The sequence below is a fragment of the Panicum hallii genome, unplaced genomic scaffold, assembly GCF_002211085.1.
Source record: "Panicum hallii strain FIL2 unplaced genomic scaffold, PHallii_v3.1 scaffold_27, whole genome shotgun sequence".
In the NCBI taxonomy this organism is placed as follows: domain Eukaryota; kingdom Viridiplantae; phylum Streptophyta; class Magnoliopsida; order Poales; family Poaceae; genus Panicum; species Panicum hallii.
In genome coordinates, this window is record NW_020356170.1 from 65,696 (window position 1) to 93,178 (window position 27,483).

Consider the following 27,483-nt stretch of genomic DNA (forward strand, 5'->3'; position numbering starts at 1 on the left):
CTGAAACTTATTCCATATTACATCACATTGTTCCTCAATACCAACCAACCCGTACATAGGTTTGTCACATATACTACAACAAGTGGCTTGTAAGTCATCTAACTACTCACTTCCATGTCACACTACGTGACACTACCTACACCTAAGATGCTGTCAACTCAAACGAGACTAGAAGTCATCAAAGTTGCCCACAGATGACTGACTGCCAGATGAGGAATGATGAGGACTAAGAACAGGGTCACCATGCTCAGAGTCGATCCCAGAGACTCCTTCGACTTCTTCAGGATCTTCTTCTTCATCACCATCAGGCTCATCGACAACGGGCTGCCCTGGTTGCTCATGAAGCATGCTGATGTGATCAATAGCTTGGCCAAGATTAAGGTTGAGCTCATGAACTTGCTCCTGGAGAAAGTCAATAACAATGTCACGCTGGGTAATGAGAGCATCACTCTCAACAATCTGTTCCTCTCGATGCTGAATGGTTTCTTCCCGCTGAGTAATAACTTCTTCCTTAGCAGTGACAGTAGCTTGGAGTTCCTCAATCTGCGTACTCTGCCGGCCAACTTGATTACGATACCCTTGGGCTATATTGGTCAAGCGGTAGATACCATGCTGCTGAAGTGTCTGGTAATGATACTGAGCATTCATGAATCTGACCGTGGTGCGTAGAGTCTCTCCGGCCAGAGTTCCCAGTAAGTGGTCACAGTATGTCACCCTGAAAGTCCATTCAGGGTCACGAGAATCCATTGTAGGAAATAAACCGATAGGATATCCTGCAACTTCCTCAGGATGTTGATCACAGAAGATGTGAATAGCTTCCATAGCTACCGCTTCAAAAGTATCGGCGAGGTGATGACCAATCACATTAACTTCAATAGGCTGCCACAGAGATAAGGTAGGATGTGGAGGAACAGTCATCTTCACCCGACAACGGGGAACACTTTCTTCTTCATACTCTACTCCATCATAAGGTGGAGGCTCGGTGTAGCCAAATACCTGGAGAGATTCCCACAAAAGACGAGGAAAACCCTCCCAATGCAAGGCATTGGTATGAGCGTGTCCTGCGGAATCCCAAAAGAACCTTGGAAGCTCGGCCATCTGAAACAAGGATTCAAATGGTGAGATTACAAGTTTTCAACCATACACCTTGAGAAGACTGCGGAAAAATGTGAGTTAGACTGATGGATTGATTGGAATGCAACTATCTGGATGAACATCAGAGGATTATTCTAGATCTTGAGAATGAAACGATAAAAGGCGAATCACTAGAATCTAGGACTGCTGGTATGATTATTGCAAGGTGGCACTAATGATTAACAACACTCTAGTCATCCATAAAACAACAACCATGCCACTTATTCAATCAAATCAAGGAATATGCATGCACGAGCTACGCGTCCTCACAACTCAAAATAATTGCCAAATATATTTGGACTTTACGTGATTAGTTTTGGTGGCACAATATAGTCGTCTCTCCCTATAATAACTAGTCGGATATCCTTATTCGTCTTAACCTATTTAACCGTGGTTAGCGTACCTGCAGAAAACCATAATATATATGAACCTTTCATGCCAGTACTCATGAAAGCATCCTTAAATATTACTGTTCACTATAGAAACAGCATCTGCACAATTACCGCCGTACAAACAATGTTAGCATACGTTATCAAAACAACGTATTCACGGAGATACCGCAAAATGCGGGGATATGAACAGCAATCGCCATACCCTGCGCCGAACCATATACTCCCAATATAATCAACCGAAATTGATATATTGGCAGCATCTCAAGTAAGCCACTGCTTGAGAAACAGCGTTCGGTTCGCATCACCGAAGGGAAGGCTACCTCCCTAGTTAGCTGAGGATCCTTACCTTCTTAACTCATCATCGAAGGCGTCGTTACGGAACATTAAAGTTGATTGTGCAATAATTTAAGGTTTCACAGAAAAGTAGTGCTGGAAGTCAGAGTTATATACATATACGATAGCCACCTTTAATTCCCCTATTTAACATTACCCTAGGGCTTTACGTACTAAGCACAATCCTTAACGAAACCAACGTAGTTTTACAAAATACTTTGTTGGTTTAAGTTTATACCAAAAACATTTTTAAGGTCAACCATATCTCCAGGGTACACTTGTTAGCTCTAATACCAGCTGTGGTAGAACTAACCTGAATTACACCGTCTCAAGTACGCAAGTCCTCTCTCTCAAGGGCTCCAACGTGCTTCAAACGGTGTAATCCCTTGGCTTGTCGGGTAATGTCCCGATAAACCACCGAATGCTGGATCCAACAAGGTACCTCGCACGAAGGCGAGTCCAGAGATACAATCACCATCACATTTTATATCTCAAGCACTTATGTTACATGAGTTTGCAGAAATAACAAAGGTTCTGAACTTAGAACTTATTATTACAAACCAGTTTAAAAATTCAAGTTCACAGCAGCGGAATTCAAGGTACGATAACTGTACACGTCGCCAATATGGACATCATGCTAAGCCAGGGCATGATCTCACTCGTTATGGTCGGTGTTGGCCGGGGACGGATCCCACTCCACGGACCAACCATCAGGCAAAGCATAGGGCCAAGGCATGGAAAGAGTAGGGTCTTCAGAGACATTACCTGAAATAAAATCATAAGGCAAGGCTGAGTACTCTAATACTCAGCAAGGCTTACTCAGTATTGGGTATACTTAGCCTATAATGAGACCATGAAGGCGTTAATGGGGTTTTGGGTTTTGTTTTAGCTGAAAAGCAACAAATAGTAGGTCCTTACTTTCATATTTTAGCTTTCAGATTCTAGTTCCTTTAACCATTCTAAGTGAGCACCTGTAACTACTCAAGCAAGGTAGAGTCTTTTTAAACATACACCAGTATTACTCATCATCAACATTTCTCTTGTTACTCTATGTGGCAAAAGAGTTAAGCAGTCTCATTCTTCGCGAGAAACGGACGATTCTGAATCAAATTTCAACCCTTGCAAGGTAAACCTAACTCACACGCTTGGAACACCAACAGATCATTCCGAAGCAACCGTTTGCCTTTCATTCCGGGTCATGGAACAAAGCCACCACAAGCGACTGTTGGACCATAAGCACATCCAATGTGCAGGACATACGTCTGTAGCGCGATTACATGACCGTATTCCCATCTGCTCCGCAGAACGTACTCCCACAGTCGGTGCGTGTAAACATAAAATAAAAGTCGAGTGGTGGGGGACGAGTCCACTTGCCGGGCCGATTGGTTACTAGGCATACCGCTTACCATATTTCGTGGCATGTGGCTAGTACTTTCAAACGCTTAACTGCCACTACCACACACTGAACCAAATTCATCAACACAGACGGGGTATCATTGTTTTCCATGTTGCTGCACATAACCCTGTCCGTCATTCTTATAGTGATTGCAGGATCGGAAACAACCAATTCCTATATCGCGCGAGTGACAGGAAATCACTCGACTTCTACCGGTCCTATTAGCATAGCATCTATGCGATAAGGACTCAGGTTCCGGTATTCATTACATCGGTTCCTAGGAATATGCAGCTAGGGTTTCCAAACAATTCCTAAGAACTTAATGCACAAGAATACTATAAATGTAGATTGCAGTGTAAATAAAGTAGTGGGTTTATGTCCGGGGCTTGCCTTCACTGGCGGGGCTGCGGTCAGAGATGTTATTAAATCCTTCCGAACTCAGGTTCGGGGCTTCAGTTAATTTTCCAACGATGTTCCCGGCGTCTTCAGAGACTTCCACTTCGGGTTCCGGAAGAATCTGATAATCACCGTCGGCGAGAAGCGTCGAGTCTACATGTGATGAGAATAATGCAATTTAGAAAATGCGTAGATTGTTATTTTACTTCACGATAAAATTGCAATCCAATGAACATAACATTATATATTAGCATACAACACAATTGCCCCTTACTGGGCAGTCATTTATCGAGTATTAACTTATTTACTTAGTTACATTAAGTAACAGGGGTGGTAACTCTAAACATTTAATTAATTACATGAGGTAGCATGTTTAATTAATCACATAAATCACCTTTAGCTATTTAACTAGCTAATTATCTTTAACAACCTTAGGTTATTATTTAATATGGATCTACTTATCAAGTTTTATTTATTTTAGTGGTTCTACACCTGATCATGGGTTCAGAATTTGTGGTCATGCTACCTTACTTAAGAGCAATTTCTCAAATTATTTTCATAATTTTTCATGAACTAGAGCTATGGTTCATGAATTTTTCTTTGAATCTAAACTTAAATTTACTATTGGAGTTATACTTAGATTCTGACTCTCAAAGTTTTATTTTAGATTCAGCATGCTGAAGCAAAACTAAGGTGAAATTTTCAGCCTTAAACATGAATGAATACATCTAGAATTAAATTATAAATCTTTTATCAACATATAACAAAGGTACTCGAGATTTTGCCACAGAGCTATACATGACACATACAACCTAGGTTCCAAAATTCAGCTATAACACATGCCTATAACATGAGATACAAATAAAGTACTCATTTCCTAGTATTTAATCTATATCAGAAAATACACACAAATAGATCAAACTCATTACATAAAAGTAGTCGAATTTAACTCAAGGATTCCAACAAAACTGGTTTGGTATTTTTCTGAATTTTCTACAATTTTCTACACATTTTTGAAGTTCACAGCTTTTGAATTGGGGGGGCTCTGGAAATTTACAAGGACACCCTTAGCACTTTTGAAATCAATACAGGGATGCCCTTGGCTCATCGGGCAAGAAGGGCAGGGAGGTCGCCGGCCAAATTCCGGCGAGGAAAAACGGCGGGGGTTGGAGGAGGAGTGGTCAACAGGCTTTAGGAGCTCAAGGCGCACCTTCTGGAGGTCTTGGGAAGGGGAGGGGATGATTGGAGGGGGCGTTCCCACGGCGGCCGAGGCGGCGGCGGAGGGGCGCTTGTCAGCGAGGGGGTTCCCGGCGAGGAGAAGGGTCAAGCTTGGGCTTGATAGCTACAGGAGGATGAGGGGAAGCTATTGGAGTAGTCGAATTGGACGGAGGAGGGGTGGAGGTAAGAGCTCGACGGCGGACAGGAACTCACCGGCAAAGTGGTAACGGCGGCGAGGTAGCTCCGGTGGAGGTCCGGCCACGGGGAGTGGTTTGGGAGCGTCAGTGGAGTGAGGGGAAACTTCCTATGGGGTTGTGGTGGTGCGGGGAGAATTGGAGTGGGCTGCCCACGGCGAACAGGAGGGCGCCGGAGTTGGAGGAGATGGCGGCAGTGGTGCTCGGGGTTCCGGGCAAGTAGAGAGCAGAAACGGTAATGGAATGGGGAGAGAGGGAGCTAGTGCTGCTCTTGAACCAGAAAAGAGGGGGCGAGGGGGCGTGCACGGGCAGTGCCACGGTGGCGGCGAGATGGCAGCGGCAGAGCCGCGAGACGGCGTGGCACGCGCGCGAGAGGGCTAGGGAGGAGGAGCTAGAGCGGCGCTCGGGTTGGGAGCGACGCGTGGAGCGTCTAGGAGCTGGAGGTGGCGCCGGGGAGCGGCCGAGGCTCAGCACGTGGCCGGGGAAGTGGCGCTGACACCGGCAGCAGAGGAGCAGCGGGCGAAGCAGAGGAGGTGCCAGAGGAGGAGGAAGAGGGAAGGAGGTCCGAGGGTCCTCATTGGAAATTACAAAAACCTCAGGGACTGCACTGCAAACAGAAATTTCCCACTGATCCAGAGCTCTAATGAGGAAATGGTCAAAATAGAAGTTGTAGAACTTTTCAAATCCTATAACTTTTCTTTAGGACTCCAGTTTAGAAACCTAAAGCGCAATGTTTTATTTTACCATTTTGCACTCAAATCAATCTTTACATAAGTTTTGTCCTAGTAGTGTAAATTTTAGGGACTCTTGGGCTTAGTTGCAAGCATTTATGGCTGGTCATGATTACTTTTCCACTTTTACATTTTGACCCTTGGTAACTTTTGGGTGTTACTTTTATATTTCAACTAAGTTACATAAAAGGGTTTGTACTTTCATATATTTACACAAATACCCTTATTTACATATCCTAACTTAGTTTTAACACAATTTAATCCACACCAAAACATTCTTCCTATTGGCTTGCTCTATTTGACACCTAGGGTGTCACACCTCCGACACTCCGGCCACCGGAACGCCGTCGCCGCCCCTCGGAGCCCCGCCGCCCACCTCTGTTCACCGCCGACTCGCCGCCTCAGCCCCTCTCTTCGTCAACTTCGGCCACCCCCGTGACCGCCGTGAGCTCCTGAACCTTTTTCCCCACTTTTCCCTCGCTGCCGGTGAGCCCCCTCGCCGGAATTTGGTCGCCATCGATCGGCTTCTCTGTTTAACCCGGCCAAGGACCCAATTGCAAGGATTCAAATCTTTTCAGGGTCCTTTCTGTGAAAAATCAGTACCCCCATTTCAAATCAGCCAACTTTGAAAATCCGTAGGAATTTTTAGAAAAATCCAAAAATTGTCAATCCAGTTTTGTTGTACTCAATAAGTTTAGCTCTACAACTTTGGTTATTAGAGTCTGGTTTGAAAACAAATGCTTTTTGAGTTATTTTAAAGTTTAGCAAAAGGGTATCTTGAGTATAACTTTTGCATGCTAGCTCTATTACTTGTGATTTTTGGTGTGTAGCCTGTTTAGGGTATGAGTGAGCTTGTGTGCAAATTTCACCTGTAGTACTGAACCCTAACTTGAACTAATTTAAACTTATGCAAATCAAGCTTGAAATGGTTTAAATTTATTCAAACATATTACTAAGATTTTCATGCTTAGATCATTTTACCATGTGATATTCTGTAATTGAGTAGTTCATAGTAAATCTTTCAAGAATTTATGGCACTATTTTGCCTAAGGTTTGAATTTAAACTTGAAATTTGAACTTAATTCAAATACTTTAGTTTCTGTTTTTAGACATTTATGAAAAATTCATAATAAGCTCATTTGATAGAAGTAAGCTTACCCACAAAAATTCAAAGCTAGATCCCTTGTGGATTTCAAAATAAAAATCAAACTTAGTAACTTGATTCAATTAATCCCATTAATTTTGATAATTGAATTAAGGTACAAAAAGTAGGCTTGATTTCAAATTCTTGCTTTATGAAGTTGTGTTTACAAAATTGTTGGATTGCAACTTTATCATGAAGTAAAGTTCTTAACTCAAGAACCACCTAATTCAAATTACTGCATATCATGTAGAGTCAACGACACTCGATGACGGAGTCTACGAACTAGTCCCAGAAACCGAGCAAGGGTTTTCTGAAGACCAGGTGAACGTCGCCGAGGATTTAACTGAAGCTCCAAACCAAGGTTCGAAAGTCTTTGACATCCCTGACCCCAGCCCCGCTCAAGAAGGCAAGCCCCGATGCATAACCCAGTATTTTAAATTACTACACTTATACAGTTTTATACTTATATATCTATATTATGCATTAAGTCTAGGAGTTGAAATGGAACCCTAGATGCATGGATCCTAGGAACCTATGTATTGTACCTGAGTCCTTATTGAATAGATGCTCTGCTAATAGGACCGGCAGAAGTCGAGTGATTTCCTGTCACTCGCGCGATATAGGAGTTGAATGTTTACTATTCTGCAATCACTATAAGGATGATGGATGGGGTCATGTGCAGTATCATGACTTGAAAGGTTACCCGTCTGTGTTGATAAAAGTTGATAAGGTCGCAGTGTGTGGTAGCTGTGGTCAAGTGTTTGAAAGTACTAGCCACATGCCGTAAATATGGTACGCGGTAAGCCTAATACCTGATTGGCCCGGCAAATGGACTTGTCTCCACCACTCGATTGATTGGTTTTTGATGCACACATGCACCAACGTGTGGGAATACGTTCCGTACAGCGGACATGAGTACGGTCATGTAGTCGCGCTATAGACGTACGTCCTGCACATTGGATGCGCGTATGGTCCTACAGTCGCTTGTGGTGGCCCTGATCCATAACCCGGAAGATGAAGGAAATGGTTGTTCGGAAAGTTAAGTTTCCGAGCATGTGAGTTAGGATCCCTTGCAAGGTTATGAAATTCGATTCAGAATCGTCCGTTTCTCGCAGAGATTGAGACTGCTGGCTCCTTCTGCCACATAGAGTAAGAACAGTAACTATTGTTGGAATAATCTTGATGGATGCCAATCTCTACCTTGTTTGTCTAGTATAGGTGCTTACCTAGAATGGTTAATGAAACTAGAATCTGAAAGCTAAAACATGAAAGTTAGATCATACTCTTTGTTGCTTTTCAGCAAAAAGAAAACCAGAACCTCTCAATCCTCCATGGTCTAGTTATGGGTTAAGTATACCCAATTTTCGGTTAAGCCTTGCTGAGTATTAGCATACTCAGTCTTGCTAGTCTGTCTTTCAGGTATGGCCTATGAGAACCAAACGGATAGTCCAGCTTGGCCAGTCTCTATTCCGTTTGGCTGGTCCGTGGAGTGGGATCCTTCCCCGGCTGGCAATGACCCTCCGGAATGACGCCATGTTTCGGGCTCAGCGTGGTGTCTACTTTCGCGATGTGTATAGTCGCGTGTTAATTTCTTCCGCTGTGACCCTGACCAAGCTTGCATAGCTTGTGGTTTTAAACAATGTTTATATAAGTTTACTTTAAGTTTGAAACAGATTGTAATAATGTTTAATATTTCTGTGAATTAAAAGTTAGTGAGCTATTGTGCGATTGTAAACTCGCATTCGTGCGAGGTAAACCTACCTTGATCCTGTGTAACCGTGGTTGAATCGGGCGGTGACCCGACAGACCAATGGGTTGTTCCGTTTGAAGTGCGTTGAGTTAGCATCGCCTGTATAATGATGACTAGCGCACTTGAGCCGGAATAATTCAAGCGGATTGGTTCTGCCACAGTTTCATTTTCCATTTCTCGTGGAGTAAAAAACTTCTCATCAGTACGAGTCAAGGGAATGAACCCCTGGCCCCGAATTTCCATATAAAGGATACGACGAGGATAATGACCCTCTTTAACCTGAATTCGAATTGATTGGATATCCCGCACAAGGAATCGAAGGAAGATGTGATATTTTATTCTAGGGAATCCCCAACGAAAAATGCACCCGTCGTATGAAAGCAATACTCTAACCACTGAGTTAAGTAGGTAATTTATCACCACAAAAGAAGCCCCATTACTCTAATCGATTATAGATCGAATCCTTTTTATAAGCAATACCCCTCCATTATTGGTATGTTTATCTTATGTTATTGGTATGTTTGTATTATATAGTAAATCAAAGGAATATCCTCTGGCATTAGAGAATATTCATCTTGATAAGAAATTATCTATATGTTAAGATATCTCTGACAAGGGCTATAGCTCAGTTCGGTAGAGCAACTCGCTTACACGTGCGCCAATGCTTTTCAAGGGAACTTATTATGCAATGAACATAATTGAACTTATTGCAAAATCAATATCTTACTTCATGGATTCCAAAGAATTGGACAAACAGTCGGTTCAGTCTGATTCATGTGCCAATTCAGGTGCTTAATCAAATGGAACCCTTATTGATTTGCTAGTTGATAAGGTAAATATCCAGCCCACTCCTCTTGGGCACATCATCAACACATACTTATAAATGATATGGAGGACAGTGTGGTGAGAGAAAATACCACTATCTCGTAAAAATAAATGCCTCATTATTTATCTACATCTTTGTTGTACAAGGTGACACATAATTTATCATACAATGGATACAAAATAAATCCTTAGATTTTGCTCCAAGACGAGGTATAGTGAGTTCTAGGTCAATGCTATTTTGGTGGTTTTGAATCTAGTTTTTCTCACAATTGTGGATGATCCTTCAATTAATGACAATCTCCCCATTAGGCCACGTATGCTTATTGTGCGCGACCTCTCCAGCCGTCATGGTACGTGTCTGCATTGCCACAAATTTTTTTAAAGCTTTGGGTGAATTCCAATAACGTAAAATCTAAATGGAGAGGGCTCTCTCCATTTATTCTTAAATGTATAGTTCTCAACACTTTAATAAAATGGAAACCTGATCGATCTCATCATATTTCCAGAAAAGAAAGGTTTGTTTATTTGCAATCCCATATTAAGAAAATTAACTTTATACTTTACCAAAGTTAGACTTCGTGAAAGTTAAAAAAGTAACATTATAGTCCATAAATATTAGAAAAGATAATTTTGTTATCCATGTCTATATTAAGAAAAGTAACTTTTTACTCCATGAAAGTTAATAAAAAGTAACATTGAGTTCATGAATGCTGGAAAAATTAATTTTGCGGTTCGTGAAATATAACTTATCAACAGGAAAATAAACTTTACGATTCATGATAGGAAGTAAGTTATCAATAATATACATGACATGAAATAACTAGTGACTAATTTATATGATAGAGGAAGTAACATTTATTTTTAAAAAACTAACTTCAACATTTTAACCAAAAGTCAAATTGAGATTTGAAGCCCTTGCTGTAAGGAATATAATGATGCAATCATATCTTCATTTGGATGTAATTTAGATCACTATTGACAGCCCACAACACAGAATGCGCAAGGTGCAAAATGGTAGCGACAGCTCAAATCACTATTGGTTTATTGCCCTTGCCAAAGAGCCATAGGAAAGGGACTTGAATCTCTTCATGCTGGTGCCATGGCGATCGTGAAAAGAGCCCAACTGCCGGGTTTGCAACAGAGGACAAGCTCGTGGTAGGAACGGATCGGAACCATTCAGGACACCAAGGAGGAAGCTGCTTAGGCCTAGTTCGTTTTGGCCCGGAACGGCTCCGAACGTGGACAGTTCCGGCCGGATTGATATGGTTTGTATCGAATTTCGACCCAATACGGAATGGTTGTTCGGTTCAGACCGGTCAGGTTTCAATCCGCGGCTCATCTCGGCCATTCCATCCCTGCTGCGGCCCCGGAATGAAACTTGGCCTCTTACCCTGCGGAACGGAATCGGTTGGCGGCGCGAGGCGATGGCGAAGGCGCAGCGGCGAGACACGGCAACCACCGCGTCGGCGACGGCGACCGCGTCGGCGACGGCGACCGCATCCCGTTCGACACCCACGCTCTCCGCCCCTTTCTCACCGGTAAGCCATGCCCTCCTCTCCCATCCTCTGCGTTTTTTGTTTTGGTTTCTTGATTTGGAGTAGCCGCCGGTGGCAGCTGGCAGCTGCGTCCGTGCGGCAGGAACGCCGTCGCGGCCAGGCAGGAGGCCAGCGCGGAGGACGACGAGCGCCGCGGGGGGCTCTCCTGCCGGGTACGCGTACGGCGCCGGTGGACCCCTGCTGGGCATGGTGCCACCCGGTGGGTCGTGGGCGCGGGATGGTCGGGCCCCGGCGGCCTGGGCAGGGGGCGATCTGCGGAGGACCCCGCCGGCCTGGGTGGTGTTCGTGTGTGGAAGCAGCAGGCAGCCTGGTCTGGCGGAAGTCTGGATGCGGCGGACGGCGGCTTCTTCTTTTTATGATGTGTGAGATGATGGTGATGGTGGGTGGGTGGCATGTGCTGATGCGGATCGCAAGGAAAGCAAAGCTATTGATCACTGTGAGAGTGAAGTGCAGTAGCTTGCTTTTCATTTGTTTCCCGGGAAACTTGCTGCAGACGAGACCGCTAGCAAACTCGATGCTTGCTTGCTTGCTTGCTTTCATCCAGCTGTTCTTGCTCCTCTGCTGGCTTGAATCCTTACCTGCAGCCGAACATAATTTTTTGATGCAAGGAATGGTTTCTGGGCCTGAACCAGACCAGACCAGAATCGAGTTCAAGAACAGGACCCACTCGATCCTATCCCTGAACGGTTCCTGGGCAGGAACGGTTCCTCTGTAACCGAACGAGCCCAATTTCTAGATTGAAGCTGGAGCACGCTATGTAGATGAGGTCATGGAGTCGATGCGCATTCTGTGTAATCTGTAGTGCGTGCGTGCGTTCTGAAATTCCTCTACACTTGGCTACGTTAATTAGATCGGAACGGCTAGCGCCCGGACATCCGATCCGGCCGCTAGCATCGGACGCTGCGTTATCTGTTCGAACGAAGCAGAATAGGAAAATTCCCAATGAAATATTTCGTTGATCAACACAAACTGTTTCTAGTTCCAGACCCTTTCCACGCTATCCTCGTCTACCCACACGAACGCGATCTATCTCCTGCCACTTTGGCACTTCCTTCCCCTGTCCCCCGTGAACTCCTCCATAAGGGCGCAAGGCATGCTAAGAGCTAAGTTGAAACATGTCCCATCCCCTTCAAAATAATCCAATTCAGGACACCTGGTCAACCATACACCCATCGTAACATTGAAAAATGTCATATGCAACAGAAGAATCAGACATTTGAAACATCAAAAATATACAACAGAAAATAGTTCACAGTTGCATATGACTCCGCAAATAATCTCCACTCGTGTCAATCAAAAGTCGAAATTTGCTATTGCAACAACAGAAATCTCTCGCTGCAACATGTCAAAGCAGCGGATGAAACATGAAAGGAAAGCAATCCAGCGAAGTATTGTATTGCTATATCTCGATTTGTCTATTTTAACATCTCTGATCACCTTTAGGAACATTCAAAAACCCCAATAGAAACATCCCAAAATTAATATTGCAACATCAAGCGATATAATTCACAACATCGTAAATGAACTACTGCAACATAAAAAAACCCATCGCCCCCGAAATCATCTACTTACCTTCATCGTCCAGCTCCTCGGCACCTAAATTAATCCCGGTTGCTAGTATCTATCTCCTAGCCACTTGAATCGGCGATAGTCAATCAACATTGAGCTCTTATTAGAGGAGTGGATTGAGCTCTTCATCGCCGTGCCACCAGAAGTTCAGGATTGAGCTTCCCATCACCAGGTTCAACACCTCGTTGCTGGAATCATTTTTCTGGAAACTCGAATTGACATCTTGTGCTAGGATGCTACAGATCGAGTGGCTTAGACCACCATTGTCGTCCGCCAGAGCCATTGACGAGCACTTCGAGGCCTATGCACGTTCGGTACGGGTGTGGGAGGCCTTCACTGCGCCCCCGCGGTGCTGGATGAGGAGTCGGCGGTGGCCTCCACTTAGGATGCCGAGGCATCGGGACATGGAGATAAAGGATCAGGACGAATGTATAAGGTTGAAAAGAGAATAAGAAGCTAAAGCTATGGTAAAAAGAATTAACGGGAGTGTGGATGTAGGTGGGAAGTTGGATAGCAGTCACGTGGCACATGTGTGCGTCCTATATTTTCATCCCGTATCGGACGTTCTAGGAGAAGCATTACCGTAATTACTGCAACCATAAATGAGTAACTGGGCTAGCTAGTGCTTTATACAATTATCTCTTAGTATGTTGCGTCCTTAATATGTCACGTTGTAATTCATCAATTCTCTCTTAACACAAAGATACATGATTCTCTTGTTGAGTATTATTGAGAAAAAATTTCACGACTAGAATAATAGTATCATGATGCTGGTCTACTGGTCAATTGTAAAGAACACATCAAAATAAAGCAATTTTCAACAAGAATAAATCACCATAAATAATGACATTTATATACACTCACAGATAAATATATTTCAGATTCGGGTTCCCAAACTTACATCCGAAATCCACAACCCAAGCATGACGATGGAACGTGATAAATAACTATGTTATTTTCAGCCCTTAGCAACCCTAATAAATATGTAATTAACTTATAAGCTTCAAAAATAAGCTATTAACTTAAAGAGCAAAATGCATACCTTTTTTTGAGAGAAGAGCAAAATGTACACTCATACTATCAATAGCAAGGCTGTGCTTCATGAGGACTGGCTATGCTTGTTCCACTGCCTCTTTATCTGGCCTTGAACATGTGGACTCTTTTGCAATGAGATTGATCCCTCTGACCCAGAATTCCACACTGGAAGCACAACGGGCCTCAAAATGGACCTCTCTGCCTGTCACTGTCACAACCAGAAAGATCAGCTGCTGCGCAGATCTGTCTGTGCTCCTCCTGTTCTTCGTGAAGCTCATACTTGGCCCAAATCTTGCCTCCTTGCATGTCACATTCCTTCTGCGAGAGGTTCCCCAAGTCAGCACGCCAGATTTTGTCATGCGCACGGTCTTTTGGTGAGGTGAGCCCTTCCCTTCTCGTGTGTGTTTCATCAGCTCCTCCCCAGCAAGAACATGAGCACGCGAAAGTTGATCCAGCAACCACTCTTCTGTTGCTTTGCTGGATCTACTGCTCCTCCTTACTAACGATAGGGCTGTCTCATTTCTTTCATTCACAAGACTGTAATCTGCCCCTCCGTGTGATACCAATATTTTGCACGAGTCTAGCCTGCCGGAAGCAGCTGCATGCATCAGAGGGGTGAAGTCATCTTCATCCAGTGAATTGGGATCATAGCCCATTTTCAGAAGTTGCAGTAAAGATGACTTGTCGCCGATTCGAGCTGCGTAATGCAGAGGTCTGAATGATGTTTGGCCAGTGAGTGTGTTGGTAAGTGAAGCTTGGAGCAAGATCTGTTCAAAGCAATCTCTAATCTCTGAAGATTTTTGTCGAATAATTGACATAAGAGATTTCCCTTCTGCATTTCTGATTGTGATATCTGCCCCCGCCATCACTAAGATCCTGAAAATATCAACATGACCTGACGCGGCAGCAACCATAACAGGAGTGAGCCCTGAACCATCAAGCTTGTTTAAATCTGAAGCTGACTGATGTAGCATCATTAGAAGAGGTTCTGCACGCCCACTTCTGGCAAAGAAGTGTAGCGGGGAGAAGAGAGTCATATCAGATGAAACAAGGCCTGCTCCACAGTTCAATGTTCTCATGAGAATGTCGACAACTGAGAAGTGAAATGAACTTCTCTCAGCTATCATAATTGCGGTATCTCCTTCATGGTTGACTATCCCAAGGTCAGCTCCAAATTTTATCAACTCCAGGAAACAGTCAGGATGACCAGCCCTTGCAGAGACCATGAGAGGAGTATCCCCAGTAGAGGTTTTTGCGTTCACATCTGCTCCATGTACCATAAGCTGTTTCAATACTTGCGCGTTACCCAATCTTGCCGCCAAATGCATAGGACAGGAAACATGTCCACCAACTGTCATGATGGGAAATCTAGGATTGGCGCCACAATGCAGAAGCAAACTTACTGCATTCGGGTTCTGACAGAGTATGGCATGGCAAAGAAGATTTCGACCCTTTTTTGGTGATTCCAACAACCAAGGAGCTTTATCAAGCAGTAGCTTGAGAATTTCACCACTGGATTCGTAGTATTCTACTGCACACCAAATAGCGTTGTAATGTTCACCAAGGCATGTACCTACACGAAGTTCTTCACCCGACACAGGATCCCAAGACCAAGAACCAACTTGCACAAGAGAGTCCAAGTAAGAACCTTCCTACATATAACAGGAGAAATCTAGAATCAACAAAGGATGACGCTTTTATTTTAGGGTACATTTTCAGCTTTATATAGATTGATTATCTGCAGCATTGACTGCCTGCTAATTCATTCTTTTTGGAAAAACGATCAGGCAAGAACTTTAGCATTCTGAAATAGCAGGAAAGCACAGAGATGTTTATAAAGTACAAATTTCTTAAAAAAATTGAACAATATGAGTAAAGTAAGAACACCATTCTGTTTCACGGTAATAATAATATATTTCGACAACCCCGTCTATTATGTGATTTATCAGAAAGCTGAAAATATCAGATAGCATCAGATACCTCTATCAAGTGTTTTACAATGGAAATTTGCCGACTTATAATTGCTGCCACTATTGGTGTGCAGTGCACGTTAGCATGGAGCGCAGGCTTAACAGACCTCAAGAGAACCCGAGCCATGCAGTTAACATCAGCTCCATTCTGAACCATCAAAGTTGCATCAGTAAACTATAAATGATGAAGAGACATATGGTTAATTTGTCTACATGACTAGCAATATATTACTGCACCTGGAGTAGTATGACCACTATATCATCAAAGCCCCTTGAAGCAGCAATCACTAGTGCATGGGCCATAGCCTCAGAACCAAGTACCTCTGAAGAAACTAGGATTCGAACTGCTTCAGTCTCACCAAAAAGACTAGCTTCTGATAATGCATCTTCACAAGTCTCCTGGGTGGCTCCCGCCAGCATAAGCATTTCTAGAATATCAATGTTTCCAGCACGTGCAGCAGCTGTTGTTGCATAACCTAGGAATAACTTCTGATTAACATCAGCTCCAGCCTCCTGCAATTTGAATAGCACATCAGCGTACATAAATTTTCCAACAAAAGATAAAAAATGACATTAAAGATAATGAAAGACTTTAGGAACTGAGCCTAACTTAGTTGAGGGTGTGGATGTACACCCAGACCACCCAAGTTCAATTCCCTGTCGAGTCGAATTTGGGTGCCTATTTATTTTTCTTCTTGATATAAAGCCACATGGTTCCTTCTAAATTAAAAACTCTACCGTGGGGGACATGGTTCCTTCTACATTGATATAGTTTTTTATTATATAATGAAAACCTTCCTGTTTTCATGCTATGTATGTTGGATTTCTATTCTTTTCCTCTATACAGTTTTTGTTGATTCCTGAGTTAGACATAATTGCAGTTTTATATTTCACGATCTTATGAGACATCAAACCTGAGCAATTAGCCATATTACTCAATATAAGAGGAGTATTGATTTGGGTGAAATGAAATTTAAGTAACTTATTTGCTATATCAAAATGTTATTACTTCCCACATGGTTTGGAAAAATAAAATGAAAAGTCAAGGTCGTAATTTGATGGCCCGGTTAAAAAGGGGCTTAATTCAATTGTAATCTGGGTGGCCTGGTCGATTTGGAATCACCGGAATCGTTGCGTGTTTGATGGACTGCAGCCAAACCTGAATGGAATTCTTTCCTCCATCAGGGAGGAGCTGCACTTGTGGGATATTACTGGGGCTCGAGGAATTGCTCACATCCTTGCCCTGCTGCCAGCTGGTTAGGTTAGAAGTCCTGGTCAAGGGTCCTGTTTTATTTGTAAAGGTAATAGCGTGTTAGAGTGAGGTTCCCCCAAAAAAACCTGTGTACTGGTGACTGGGCGCTTTTCACCCTTCTTCTTCTTAATATATTGATACGCAGATCTCCTGCGTGTTCAAGAAAAAAAATACTATCTCCATTTCAGTATGTTTGCCCACTACCATGTCACTACCCAAGGAAGTATTAGGTCCAAGAAGTAATCAATGTGGAGTGACCATCCGTATTCCTATGCGGTGACATGCTATAATACAACTGAATTTTCTCTTTCATAGCATTTAGTTAGGGGTAGAGTGTGGAACAATCTTAATAACTATGCTCTTGATCTTCGCAATGGGAGATTGAAATGTTTGGTTTGTATCAGAATTTTCACCTAGTAGCCAAGCCAAATTTTAGACATCAAATTGGTGGCCCTCATTTTTGCCAACTCTAACCACCAAAAATAAACTAAGGTTGTATTAGACCTACATAGCCCGTATTGTACATGTGTTGTATGTATTCTTGTACATGAAGCCTTATGGGATATATATGTGAAAGGTCACCCTCCATCCAGGGTTTGTGGTGTTTCCCATCTGTCTACAGGTTGTACATGGGGTGGCTACCATGCCAAATTTTAGCACCCAGCCAAATGGTGGCCAAAATTGGTCAAAAGTGCCAAATTTTGGTTTGGCTACCTTTAGCACATGTGTTTCACAAAAAGAAACACAAACTTGCAAAGCCATGGACAAACAAAGGCAGTATGTCAAAAAAAATATTCATGGATTTAGAAACGTGAAGGCTTGAAGAGATAACACTTGAACATTAATTTCCTTGGTGTTCCAAACTAGATTGCAAAGTAAGGCTATCAAACAATTTATGACTTTTAGTTTTATTTTAGATTGAAATATTTTTTCTTTCATGAAGTTTTGGTCTCGGTCATCCTTTATGTTCACCAGAACTCTAAAAGCACGTCTTTAGAGACCAAACATCAATTGGACCTTTACTTTTGATATTTGAGCATACAATTGTAATCGAAAGATAAAGGAGGTTGATTGGAAGAGGCATATATTTTGGCTGGGGTATGGTATCAAAATTTGGCATCGTAGCCTGACAATCATTTGATATTATCATAAGAGTTGATGTTATAAATTTGGACACGGTGAGACTTTCAGTGGATTCATGATTTAGGACAAAGCCTCATAGCCATTTAGTTGAGCTAGTAATACCATCAAAGGTTGCCGGTAACAATATTGCCTGGCTATTAATAATTATAGAAGTGCATGGTTTCTACATTGAAAAGCTCATTGAGGTGAGTTGTGATGCATCACATGTGGGCATTGGACCAACAATATGTACATCTGCTGTTAGGAAATAATCCTTGTCTGGTGCTAGATTTATACTTTCCTAGTTTAGCCAATAGCTATTTTGGTAGTTAGCATTTGTATGGCAGAGTGAAATCAGGCTGATTGAAGCCTTGATTGTTTCCTTGTAATTGTGTATAAATAGAAAGGCATAGAGGCCAAGAAAAGCTGCCAAGTTTGACAGCACCAAAATATTCAGTGTTCTTCCTGAGAGCGTGTGTGTGTTGTGTTTGGCCAAGGGAAGCTAGCCGGCAACCTGCGGGTTGTTTCTCAGGTTAGTTTCCAACAAGTGGTATCAGAGCCGGTTTACGAACCGGGGTGTGATGGGTGACGAGAAGAAGATCGCCGATTGCTCCTCCAACAATGGCGTCGTGATCCAGCGGGTGATTCGTGAGGTGGGAGGAGGGAGTAGCTACCCCACCCTCACCAAGAACAATTACTCCGATTGGGCGCTGCTGATGGAGGTGAAGCTGAAGGCGAGGGCGCTCTGGAACGTCGTAGAGCACGGCGGCGCCGATCCGCAAGAAGAGATGATGGCGCTTGACGCTCTCTGCAGCGCGGTGCCATCGGAGATGGTTTCCTCGATTGCCGACAAGGAGATGGCGAAGGAGGCGTGGAAGACCATCTCTTACCTGCGGGTCGGGGACGACCGCATGAAGAAGTCCGCCGCTGTGCAGCTCCGTCGGAAGTTCGACATGGCGACGTTCAACGACGGCAAGTCTGTTGAAGACTTCGCGTTGCGCCTGAACGGCATGGCGGCGGAGCTTGCCACGCTTGGCGCAAGAATGGAGGAAGGGAAGATCGTGGAGAAGATCGCCGGCAGCGTTCCGCAGCGGCTCAAGCAGAACGTTCTCTCCATCACCACGCTCCTCGATATGTCGACCCTCACTGTCTCGGACATGGTGGGGCGACTGAGGGCGGCAGAGGACGCCTTCGAGGAGGCACCAAGGTCGCTGCAGCATGATGGGCGCCTCTACCTCACAGAGGAGGAGTGGGACGCCCGGCGCAAGAAACGGGAGGTGGAGAACCACTCCGGCGGCAGCTCTAGTGGCGGAACAGGGCGTCGCGGAGGAGGAAGAAAGGGGCGCGGCCGTGGGCGTGGAGGCCGGTCGTCGAGCGGGCCGTCATCTGGTAAGCCCACCGGTGACGAGTGCAGGAGGTGTGGCAAGATGGGCCACTGGGTCCGTGAGTGCCCATCGAAGCCCAAGAAGGAACATGCCCACGTGGTCCAGGAGGATGAGGAGGCCACCCTCCTCCTCGTCAGGGCATCCCCAACCCTTTTCCCTCCGCCGCCGCAATCTAGTCGCACACCGGCGACTGCGACGCGGGCGGCGGCTCCTTCAGCGGCTCCCTCGGCGGGTCCCGCGACGAGTTCCTTGGCGGCTCCCCCGGCGGCGGATCCGCTCCACGGCGGCGGATCCAGTCCGGAGGCGGGCGGCTGCTCCCTCGGCGGGGGATCCACTCCAGCATGCCGTCTTGCCCCTCCAAAGGCCGGGGCAGGCACATGGCGGGGACGGACGTGAAGCAGCAGAGGCGCCCGGGTCTCAGATCGAGATCCGGGAGGGGAAGGTCTTCGCCCAGCTTGGAGCAGAGGAGGAGCGCGAGGCGGAGCAGTAGGTCCTGGACACCGGGGCAACCAACCACATGTCCGGGTCTAGGGTCGCCTTCTCCAAGCTGGACACGGCGGTGCCAGGCACTGTGCGGTTCGGCGACGACTCCGTGGCGTGGATCGAGGGCAAGGATCAGGGAGCCCGACGGCAAGCTGTTCGCGAGAGTGGCGCGGGCAGCCAACCGGCTGTACATGCTCAACCTGAAGATGGCGCAGCCGGTGTGCCTGACGGTGCGTGGACGCGGCGACAGGGAGGCGCGGTGCTGGCACGAGTGGTTCAGCCATGTGAACATGGCGGCTCTGAAGAAGCTGGCTCGGGAGGAGATGGTCCGAGGGCTGCCTGAGCTTGGCCAGTTGGAGCGGTTGTGCGAGGCATGTCAGGCAAGCAAGCAGAGGCGCACCTCCTTCCCAGCGCAAGCAGAGTACCGTGCACGACAGCCCCTGGAGCTGGTGCACGGCGATCTCTGCGGTCCCATCGCGCCGGCGACGCCAAGGGGCAATAGGTACTTCCTGTTGCTGGTGGATGATCTCACCAGATACATGTGGGTAGCCGCGATTCCCTCCAAGGATCATGCAGTGGCTGCCATCAAGGAGATCCAGGCGCGGGCGGAAGGCGAGTCTGGGCACAAGCTGAGGGCGCTCAGAACTGATCAGGGCAGAGAATTCACCTCCGTCGAGTTTGCAGAGTACTGCGCGGCGGACAGAGTTCACCGGCAGCATGCTGCGCCCTACAGTCCGCAGCAAAACGGCGTAGTGGAACGCCGGAATGGGACTGTGGTGGCGGCAGCAAGGAGCATGCTAAAGGGGAGAGGCCTGCCCGGCTGGTTCTGGGGTGAAGCGGTGAGCACAGCTGTGTATGTTCTTAACAGATGCCCGACAAAGAGCGTGGACGGCATGACGTCGTTCGAGGCGTGGCATGGGAAGAAACCAGCAGTGCACCATTTGAAGACGTTCGGGTGCATCGTCTACGTCCGCAACACGAAGCCTCATCTGAAGAAGTTGGAGGATCGCGGGCGGAAGATGATCTTCGTAGGCTACGAGCGCGGGACGAAGGCGTACCACGCTTACGACCCCATCTCCAGGAGCGTCCATGTGACGCGGGATGTCGTGTTCGATGAACAGGCCCAGTGGGACTGGGGCACGGACGACGACACCGACGAGATGAGCGGCAACGACGACGTGTTCACAGTGGAGTACTCCATCGTGGACCAGACGGCTCCAGAAGATGAGGGCGCCATGGTGGCACCCGAGTAAGCGTCACCAGCCGGCGATCTGCCGCCGCCACCATCACCACACACCCCTGGAGTTGAGGCGCCAGGAGGATCCGGCGGGGCGCAGGCAGCGGAGTTTGCCTCACCGCCCGCCGGCGCGTTCGATGACTACTTAGACGCCGACCATGACGAGGGTGATCCTCTTCGTTTTCGGATGGTCGACAACATCGTTGGGGAAGCAACTCCTCCTGGGTTCGTACCGCGGGAGCTTGCTGCAGAGGAGCTGCACGCCATAAGCTCCGACGAGCCTGCTTCGTTTGACGAGGCAGAGCGCAGCCCACGCTGGAGAAAGGCGATGATGGAGGAGATGGAGTCGATTGAAGACAACAAGACTTGGGCCCTTGCTGATCTTCCGCCTGGTCGCAATGCGGTCGGGCTGAAGTGGGTCTTCAAGGTGAAGAGGGACGAGCACGGGGCTGTGTCCAAGCACAAGGCACGCCTCGTGGTGAAGGGGTACCGGCAGCGGCAGGGCATCGACTACGACGAGGTGTTTGCGCCGGTGGTGCGGCTGGACTCGGTGCGCCTACTCATCGCCCTCGCGGCGCACGAGGGGTGGGAGGTGCACCACCTTGATGTCAAGTCGGCCTTCCTGAACGGCGACCTGGAGGAGGAAGTGTACGTGCAGCAGCCAGCCGGCTTCATTGTCCTTGGCAAGGAGCACAAGGTGCTCAAGCTACGAAAGGCTCTGTACGGGCTGCACCAGGCGCCACGGGCCTGGAACGCGAAGCTGGACAGCACGCTGCTATCCCTTGGCTTCAGGAGGAGTCCCTCGGAACACGCCATCTACATCAGGCGGAAGGGGAACATGCAGCTGGTGGTTGGGGTGTACGTCGATGATCTGGTAATCACCGGCGCCAGCTGCGAGGACATCAAGAAGTTCAAGTAGGAGATGGCTGCTGCTTTCAAGATGAGTGACCTTGGTCCGCTGCACTACTACCTCGGCATTGAAGTGAAGCAAGGGGCGAGTGGGATCTCGCTCAGCCAAGGAGCTTATGCAGCCAAGATCCCGGAAAGAAGCGGCATGGCAGGATGTAATCCCTGCCAGGTGCCTATGGAGACTCGGTTGAAACTGAGCAAGTTTAGTTCAGAACCAACGGTGGATGCAACCGAGTACAGGAGTATTGTTGGGAGCTTGAGGTATCTAGTTAATACTCGCCCTGACATTGCCTTTGTTGTTGGGTATGTGAGTCGGTTTCTGGAAGATCCACGGGAGGATCATCTTGTGGCAGTGAAACACATCCTGCGCTATGTGGAGGGGACCAAGGATTGGGGCCTCTGGTTCAGCAGGAAGAAAGAAAAGGCGGCTCATCTAATAGGGTTCAGTGACAGTGATTTCGCTGGAGATGTCGATGCTAGGAAGAGCACGACAGGGGTGATTTTCTTCCTCAGCAGCAGCCCTATCACCTGGACATCAATGAAGCAGAAGGTGGTGGCTCAGTCAAGCTGTGAGGCAGAATATATAGCAGCTGCAAATGCTGCTAGTCAGGCATTGTGGCTGGCCAGAGTGCTAGCTGAGGTGCAAGGATCAGCACCAAGAGCTCCAATGCTAAGGGTGGACAACAAGTCTGCCATCGCTTTGATTAAGTACTCCATGGACAGAGTAAGCACATTGAAGTGAAGTATCATCTGGTCCGGGAGTCTGCAGAAGCGGTGCTGATCAAGGTGGAGTTCATCAGGAGTGCAGAACAGCTGGGCGACATACTGACAAAGCCGCTCGGCAAGACCAAGTTCCATGAACTACGTTCTATGATTGGCCTGATTGATATAGGTAGTGTGCACCACAAGGCTTAGGAGGAGATTGTTAGGAAATAATCCCTGTCTAGTGCTAGATTTATACTTTCCTAGTTTAGCCAATAGCTATTTTGGTAGTTAGCATTTGTATGGCAGTGTGAAATCAGGCTGATTGAAGCCTTGTTTGTTTCCTTGTAATTGTGTATAAATAGAAAGGCATAGAGGCCAAGAAAAGCTGCCAAGTTTGACAGCACCAAAATATTCAGTGTTCTTCCTGAGAGCGTGTGCGTGTTGTGTTTGGCCAAGGGAAGCTAGCCGGCAACCTGTGGGTTGTTTCTCAGGTTAGTTTCCAACATCTGCTACTCTTCTCAAGCGCACCATTGAAGAAAACTAGTAATATAATACCATGACAGTTTGCTGGTAAACAATATTGCCTGGATATTTATAATTATAGAAGTGCATGGTTATCTACTTTTAAAAGCACATTGAGGTGAGTTGTGATGCATAAGATGTGGGCATTGGACCTGTACCATGTCAACAATATGTACATCTGCTACTCTTCTCAAACACACTATTGAAGAAAACTACTGATCGACCTAATTCCTTTTGTAGAGGACTTCTATGTCCTAGGAAGTAGGAATCTACTTTGTTTCCCATCATCACCTATTTTAAGTCCGATTAACTCATACGCTGTGGAGCTGAGAATTAAATTATCCAATGCACACTCTTGCTAAATCGTAAAAGCAACAACAATCAACCTATATCTGTGACATGTCAAAAAGGTCTTTCTTTCTGAGGTCAGTTAGAATAGAATAATTAATTCTGGAGACACTACAAGATTTTATCCAAACAGTGCCAACCAGAAGAGCAAGTAATATTCAAGCTTACACTTCTAAGTAGTTCAGACTGGCAGCCCGTCACATCCCTTTCGTGACAACATGCAAAGAAGATACCCAATCCCATTCCAAAGGAGAGAAGTTGCCATCACACTCCCCAAAAGGTGTGAACAAGATTGCCAGTACCCTGATCCTAACTTACTTCAGTGATCCACCACAAAGTCACAGGCGACTCATAGGTACCGGGACTGTAATGATTTATAGGGAAAAAATGAAGTTACAGCAGCGTGCATCTGGAAAAAGGAGGCACTAGTTCTTAGTCATTTTTTCTTAAAAAAATCAGGGTCTTCGACTATATTTTGTGCAAATTTTATTGGTGGCTTCTGACGATTTAATCAAAAGGGCTAGTCATTTAGATGGTTTTGGACACCCACGCAACAGAAAAAACACGGTAGGAGCAGCAAATTTTGTCAAGAAAGCACAATGCACGCTAATAATATTTTTTCTGAGCCTTTTGATCTGACCCGAATAGATTTATATACAGTAAGTATCCGATCTGATAATTAAACTGATGGAAATGGCACGCTAGTGTATTTCAACAGTTGAACGTGCTGATCGCAACGGCAATGCTACGAATTCGGGTACTGATCAATACCAGGAGGGCACGGACGATGCCGGCTTGCCCGGCGTGCGCGGCGGCGAAGAGCGGCGAGACGTCGGTCTTCAGCTCCCGCGCCTCCACGAGCACCTCGCCCGGCGCCTCCTCCCGCAGCGCCACGTCCGCAGACCTCACGCGCAGGCGCGCAACCCCGACGCGGCTCGCGGCGGGCACGTCCGCGGCCACCGGGTCCGCGGCCGCCTGCAGGCAAGCCTCCACGGCCCCTGCGTCCCCGAGCAGCGCGGCCTCGACGAGCCTCTGCGCCGGCGAGGACTCCTCCTCGCGCGCCGCCGCCGCCACCGCCGCCGCCCCGCGCCGCACCATCACGTGCGCACGAGCGAGGTCGGGATCGATCTTGGGGAAACGTGAGGTGGTGTTGCACGTACGCCAGGTGGTTTGCGGCTTGAACCGTGGGGGAGGAGAGCTGGAGAGGTGACGAGACGTTATCGAGCAGGTCCGTCCTGGGGTGGGAACTGGGAGGGGCAACGTTCGGGTGCGGAAGACGGGGACTTGGCGTGGGGGGAGTTTGAAGTTTGAAACAACTGGCAGCGGTAGAATCGGAGGTGGGATCTTCTGCGGGTGTCCGGTTAAGCATCTGCTGCTGGCAGCGGCGCTGCCGCGTCATCAGCTGAGTGAAGTTTTCGTGACAAAATCTCCCAAAACAAACAAAAATATCTCGGAAAAAAATTAGGATGACTAAGGGTGTGTTCGTTTTCTGGGGCATAAAGTTCAGAGGGGTCACATCAAAAAGAATCTTGTCTTTTACAAGTATTAAATAAAGTCTAATTATAAAACTAATTGCAGAACCCCAGTGCTAATTCGCGAGACGAATCTAATGAGGTATATCAGTCCATGATTAGCGGATGATTACTGTAGCATCACTGTGGCAAATTATGGATTAATTAGGCTCATTAAATTTGTCTCGCGAATTAGCACCCAGCTGTGCAAAAAGTTTTATAAATAGATTTTATTTAATACTTCTAAATAGCAAGATTTTCTTTGATGTGATGGGTCTAAAGTTTAGAGTGCAGAAAACGGACCTAAGCACTTAACGATGGCCCTAGATTCCGCTTGCTCAGGAGGATGAAAATGAAGGGACAGTTTGTTGTTTAGTCAACTCGCGACGTGCCAAGTGTTCCTGCATATTCCCTTGCATAACAAATATCATAAGTCCAAAATTTTTAATTTGACAATCAGTAGCTAAAAATTATTTAATTTTGAACATAAAGTCAGTGTTATTAAATTCAATGTAAAAATTAGTTTCATACATACTAATTTCTCTATTTAAAATAATACAATAAATATATAGAAAATGATGGTTAAAGCAGCACTTTATATATCGTGTTTAATGTCCAAAACTGCTTTAGTTAAAGTGTACAGCAACACGTTTTAATGAGAAAATTTTCTATTTCACACTTTAAAGTTAAGAATTCCATATTTGACACTAAAACTTTTAACTTTCCTATTTGACATTGGTTTGAGCACTACCAGTCGATAACCAGAGAAGACGTTGTGCTGTGATTGCGGGATTCGGAACGTGTTGTTTGGAAGCCGGATCGAATTGTGTAGCGACTCCACCAAATCGAGAGCTATCAGAACCTTTCGGTAGATTGGGAACCCTAGTCTACATCAAGTGGTATCCAGAGACAGGTTTACCATTAGGTTCATCTTACCCTTGTTTGATTTATTTTGCCTTCATCCTAGAGTCCACAGAAAAGCCAAAATTTTTTTATCTCCTTCCTAGACCGTGTTTAGCCGTTTGCATAATGCTGTTTCAGAGTCCGTAGTGTTGAGTTTGTGTCCTAGTTCATGCCTTTGTTTCTAGTTTAGTTCGTGTTTTAGTTTGGTTGTATTTCCCTTTTCCGCTGCCATCATTTTCATATTTGTTTCCCCCACCAGATTCACATCCGATTCCGATTCAACCAGTAGCAAAACCTAATTCGGAGGGTCCTCCTTAAAACGGGTATAACTTTTCGCTCGGAACTTCGATTGAGGTGAATTTTTTTCCTGAAAAGCTCTCTTTAAATTGCACATATGATTCCCTAGCTATGCCAGGCGCGGTGATCTCAAAAAAATAAAAAAAATTAGGAAGGCACTTGATTCGAGCTCCGACATTCCAACACCAGTTTTTCCAAACGCTCATGAATTTCTACCGATCACATCTTTCATTGGTTTGAGCTGATCTTTGGTACTGTTCCTATTCTTGTGCCCCTAGTTGAGAAAAAAATATTAAAAAATAAAAAAATAAAAATTTAATTCCTACTAGTGCTAAAAGACAAAACATGAGGCTTTCACCTGTTATTTCTCATAGTGCTGCTGGATACTTGTTGATCTTGTCATTGATGTTCATCATATTCATCCTTATGCCTTTCTTGTTGACACTACTATTCTAAGGATATGAGTAGACCAGCAATTAAGGACTAGCAGCTTTGGACATTTATTCAGCATTACTATCTGTTATTGAATTGTGTTCCACTCACATATTTGGCCTTCCTATAGCTCTACATACAACTTCTGGACAGCAGATTTTTGACCCTTGCAATCGCAGAGCACGCCTCCTAGGTATTCTTTGCCTTGCTGGTAAGACCCTTGTAAGAGTTTGGTAAGGTGTTTTCCTATTGCGGTGTTGATTGAGAGGCACCACTGTCCCTGCGTAGTAGATTATTAGGGATAACCTTCATTGTTTGTTCCGTGTCTACAATGGCAGGTGATGATGGAAGTGGCAGCCCCAAAGAATTCCACGAGTATGTGAGCGAAGATCAACTACGTGAGGCCATCGAGCAGGGGCAGTAGGTGATGACAAACACTATCACCCAGGCAATCACCATCGCCATCAAGGACCTCAGGCTCCATGAATCCATTGAGCACTTGGATAAACGGATAGCCACTCTAACCGACAGGGTGGTTGCGTTGGAAACTCGTCCCCCACCCAATGAAGATGAGGACGTGGTCTATGATGTCCATGGTAACATAGATGAAGCAACCACCAGAGACGCGTGACTTCAACGTCGTCTGCGCACCCACACCATAGGTATGGGTGGTAATCGTAACCATGCTCCCGATGACCCTTATGCTAAGATTAAATTCAGTATACCTTCATTTT

At 45.9% G+C, this 27,483-nt stretch overlaps 2 protein-coding genes across 4 annotated transcripts; one reads left to right on the forward strand and one right to left on the reverse strand.

Annotated features, from left to right (window-relative positions):
• The first annotated feature begins 10,540 nt into the window (after positions 1-10,540).
• Positions 10,541-11,608, forward strand: LOC112878583. The gene is made up of 2 exons (XM_025942841.1): positions 10,541-11,051; positions 11,115-11,608. Exons 1-2 carry the CDS (start codon positions 10,776-10,778, stop codon positions 11,433-11,435), a joined length of 597 nt encoding a protein of 198 aa, XP_025798626.1. The 5' UTR covers positions 10,541-10,775; the 3' UTR covers positions 11,436-11,608.
• A 924-nt stretch (positions 11,609-12,532) lies between these two features.
• Positions 12,533-24,917, reverse strand: LOC112878582 (ankyrin repeat domain-containing protein 17-like). Of its 3 annotated transcripts, none has more exons than XR_003225801.1 (5): positions 24,378-24,917; positions 15,881-16,156; positions 15,654-15,791; positions 13,681-15,325; positions 12,533-13,018 (listed from the first exon to the last, which is right to left on the reverse strand). XR_003225801.1 is itself a non-coding variant. In XM_025942840.1 (4 exons), the coding sequence occupies exons 1-4, from the start codon at positions 24,702-24,704 to the stop codon at positions 13,751-13,753; spliced, it is 2,316 nt and encodes a 771-aa protein (XP_025798625.1). In that variant the 5' UTR covers positions 24,705-24,917; the 3' UTR covers positions 12,533-13,750. The 3 variants fall into 3 exon arrangements, 1 of the variants encoding a protein (XP_025798625.1); XR_003225800.1 differs by having other exon boundaries at positions 12,533-13,612; XM_025942840.1 differs by having other exon boundaries at positions 12,533-15,325.
• Positions 24,918-27,483: the final 2,566 nt, after the last annotated feature.

Bases quoted from the DNA above. Each gene is read 5' to 3' on its own strand.
- LOC112878582 (XM_025942840.1), bottom strand. From the start codon at position 24,704: ATGGTGCGGCGCGGGGCGGCGGCGGTGGCGGCGGCGGCGCGCGAGGAG. The intron at 16,157-24,377 runs GTATTGATCAGT...TTCAAATTGCAG, and splicing joins GCATCGTCCGTGCCCTCCTG to GAGGCTGGAGCTGATGTTAA. The intron at 15,792-15,880 runs GTGCAGTAATAT...TTGATGGTTCAG, and splicing joins TAGTGGTCATACTACTCCAG to AATGGAGCTGATGTTAACTG.
- LOC112878583 (XM_025942841.1), top strand. From the start codon at position 10,776: ATGGTTTGTATCGAATTTCGACCCAATACGGAATGGTTGTTCGGTTCA. The intron at 11,052-11,114 runs GTAAGCCATGCC...GATTTGGAGTAG, and splicing joins TCTCCGCCCCTTTCTCACCG to CCGCCGGTGGCAGCTGGCAG.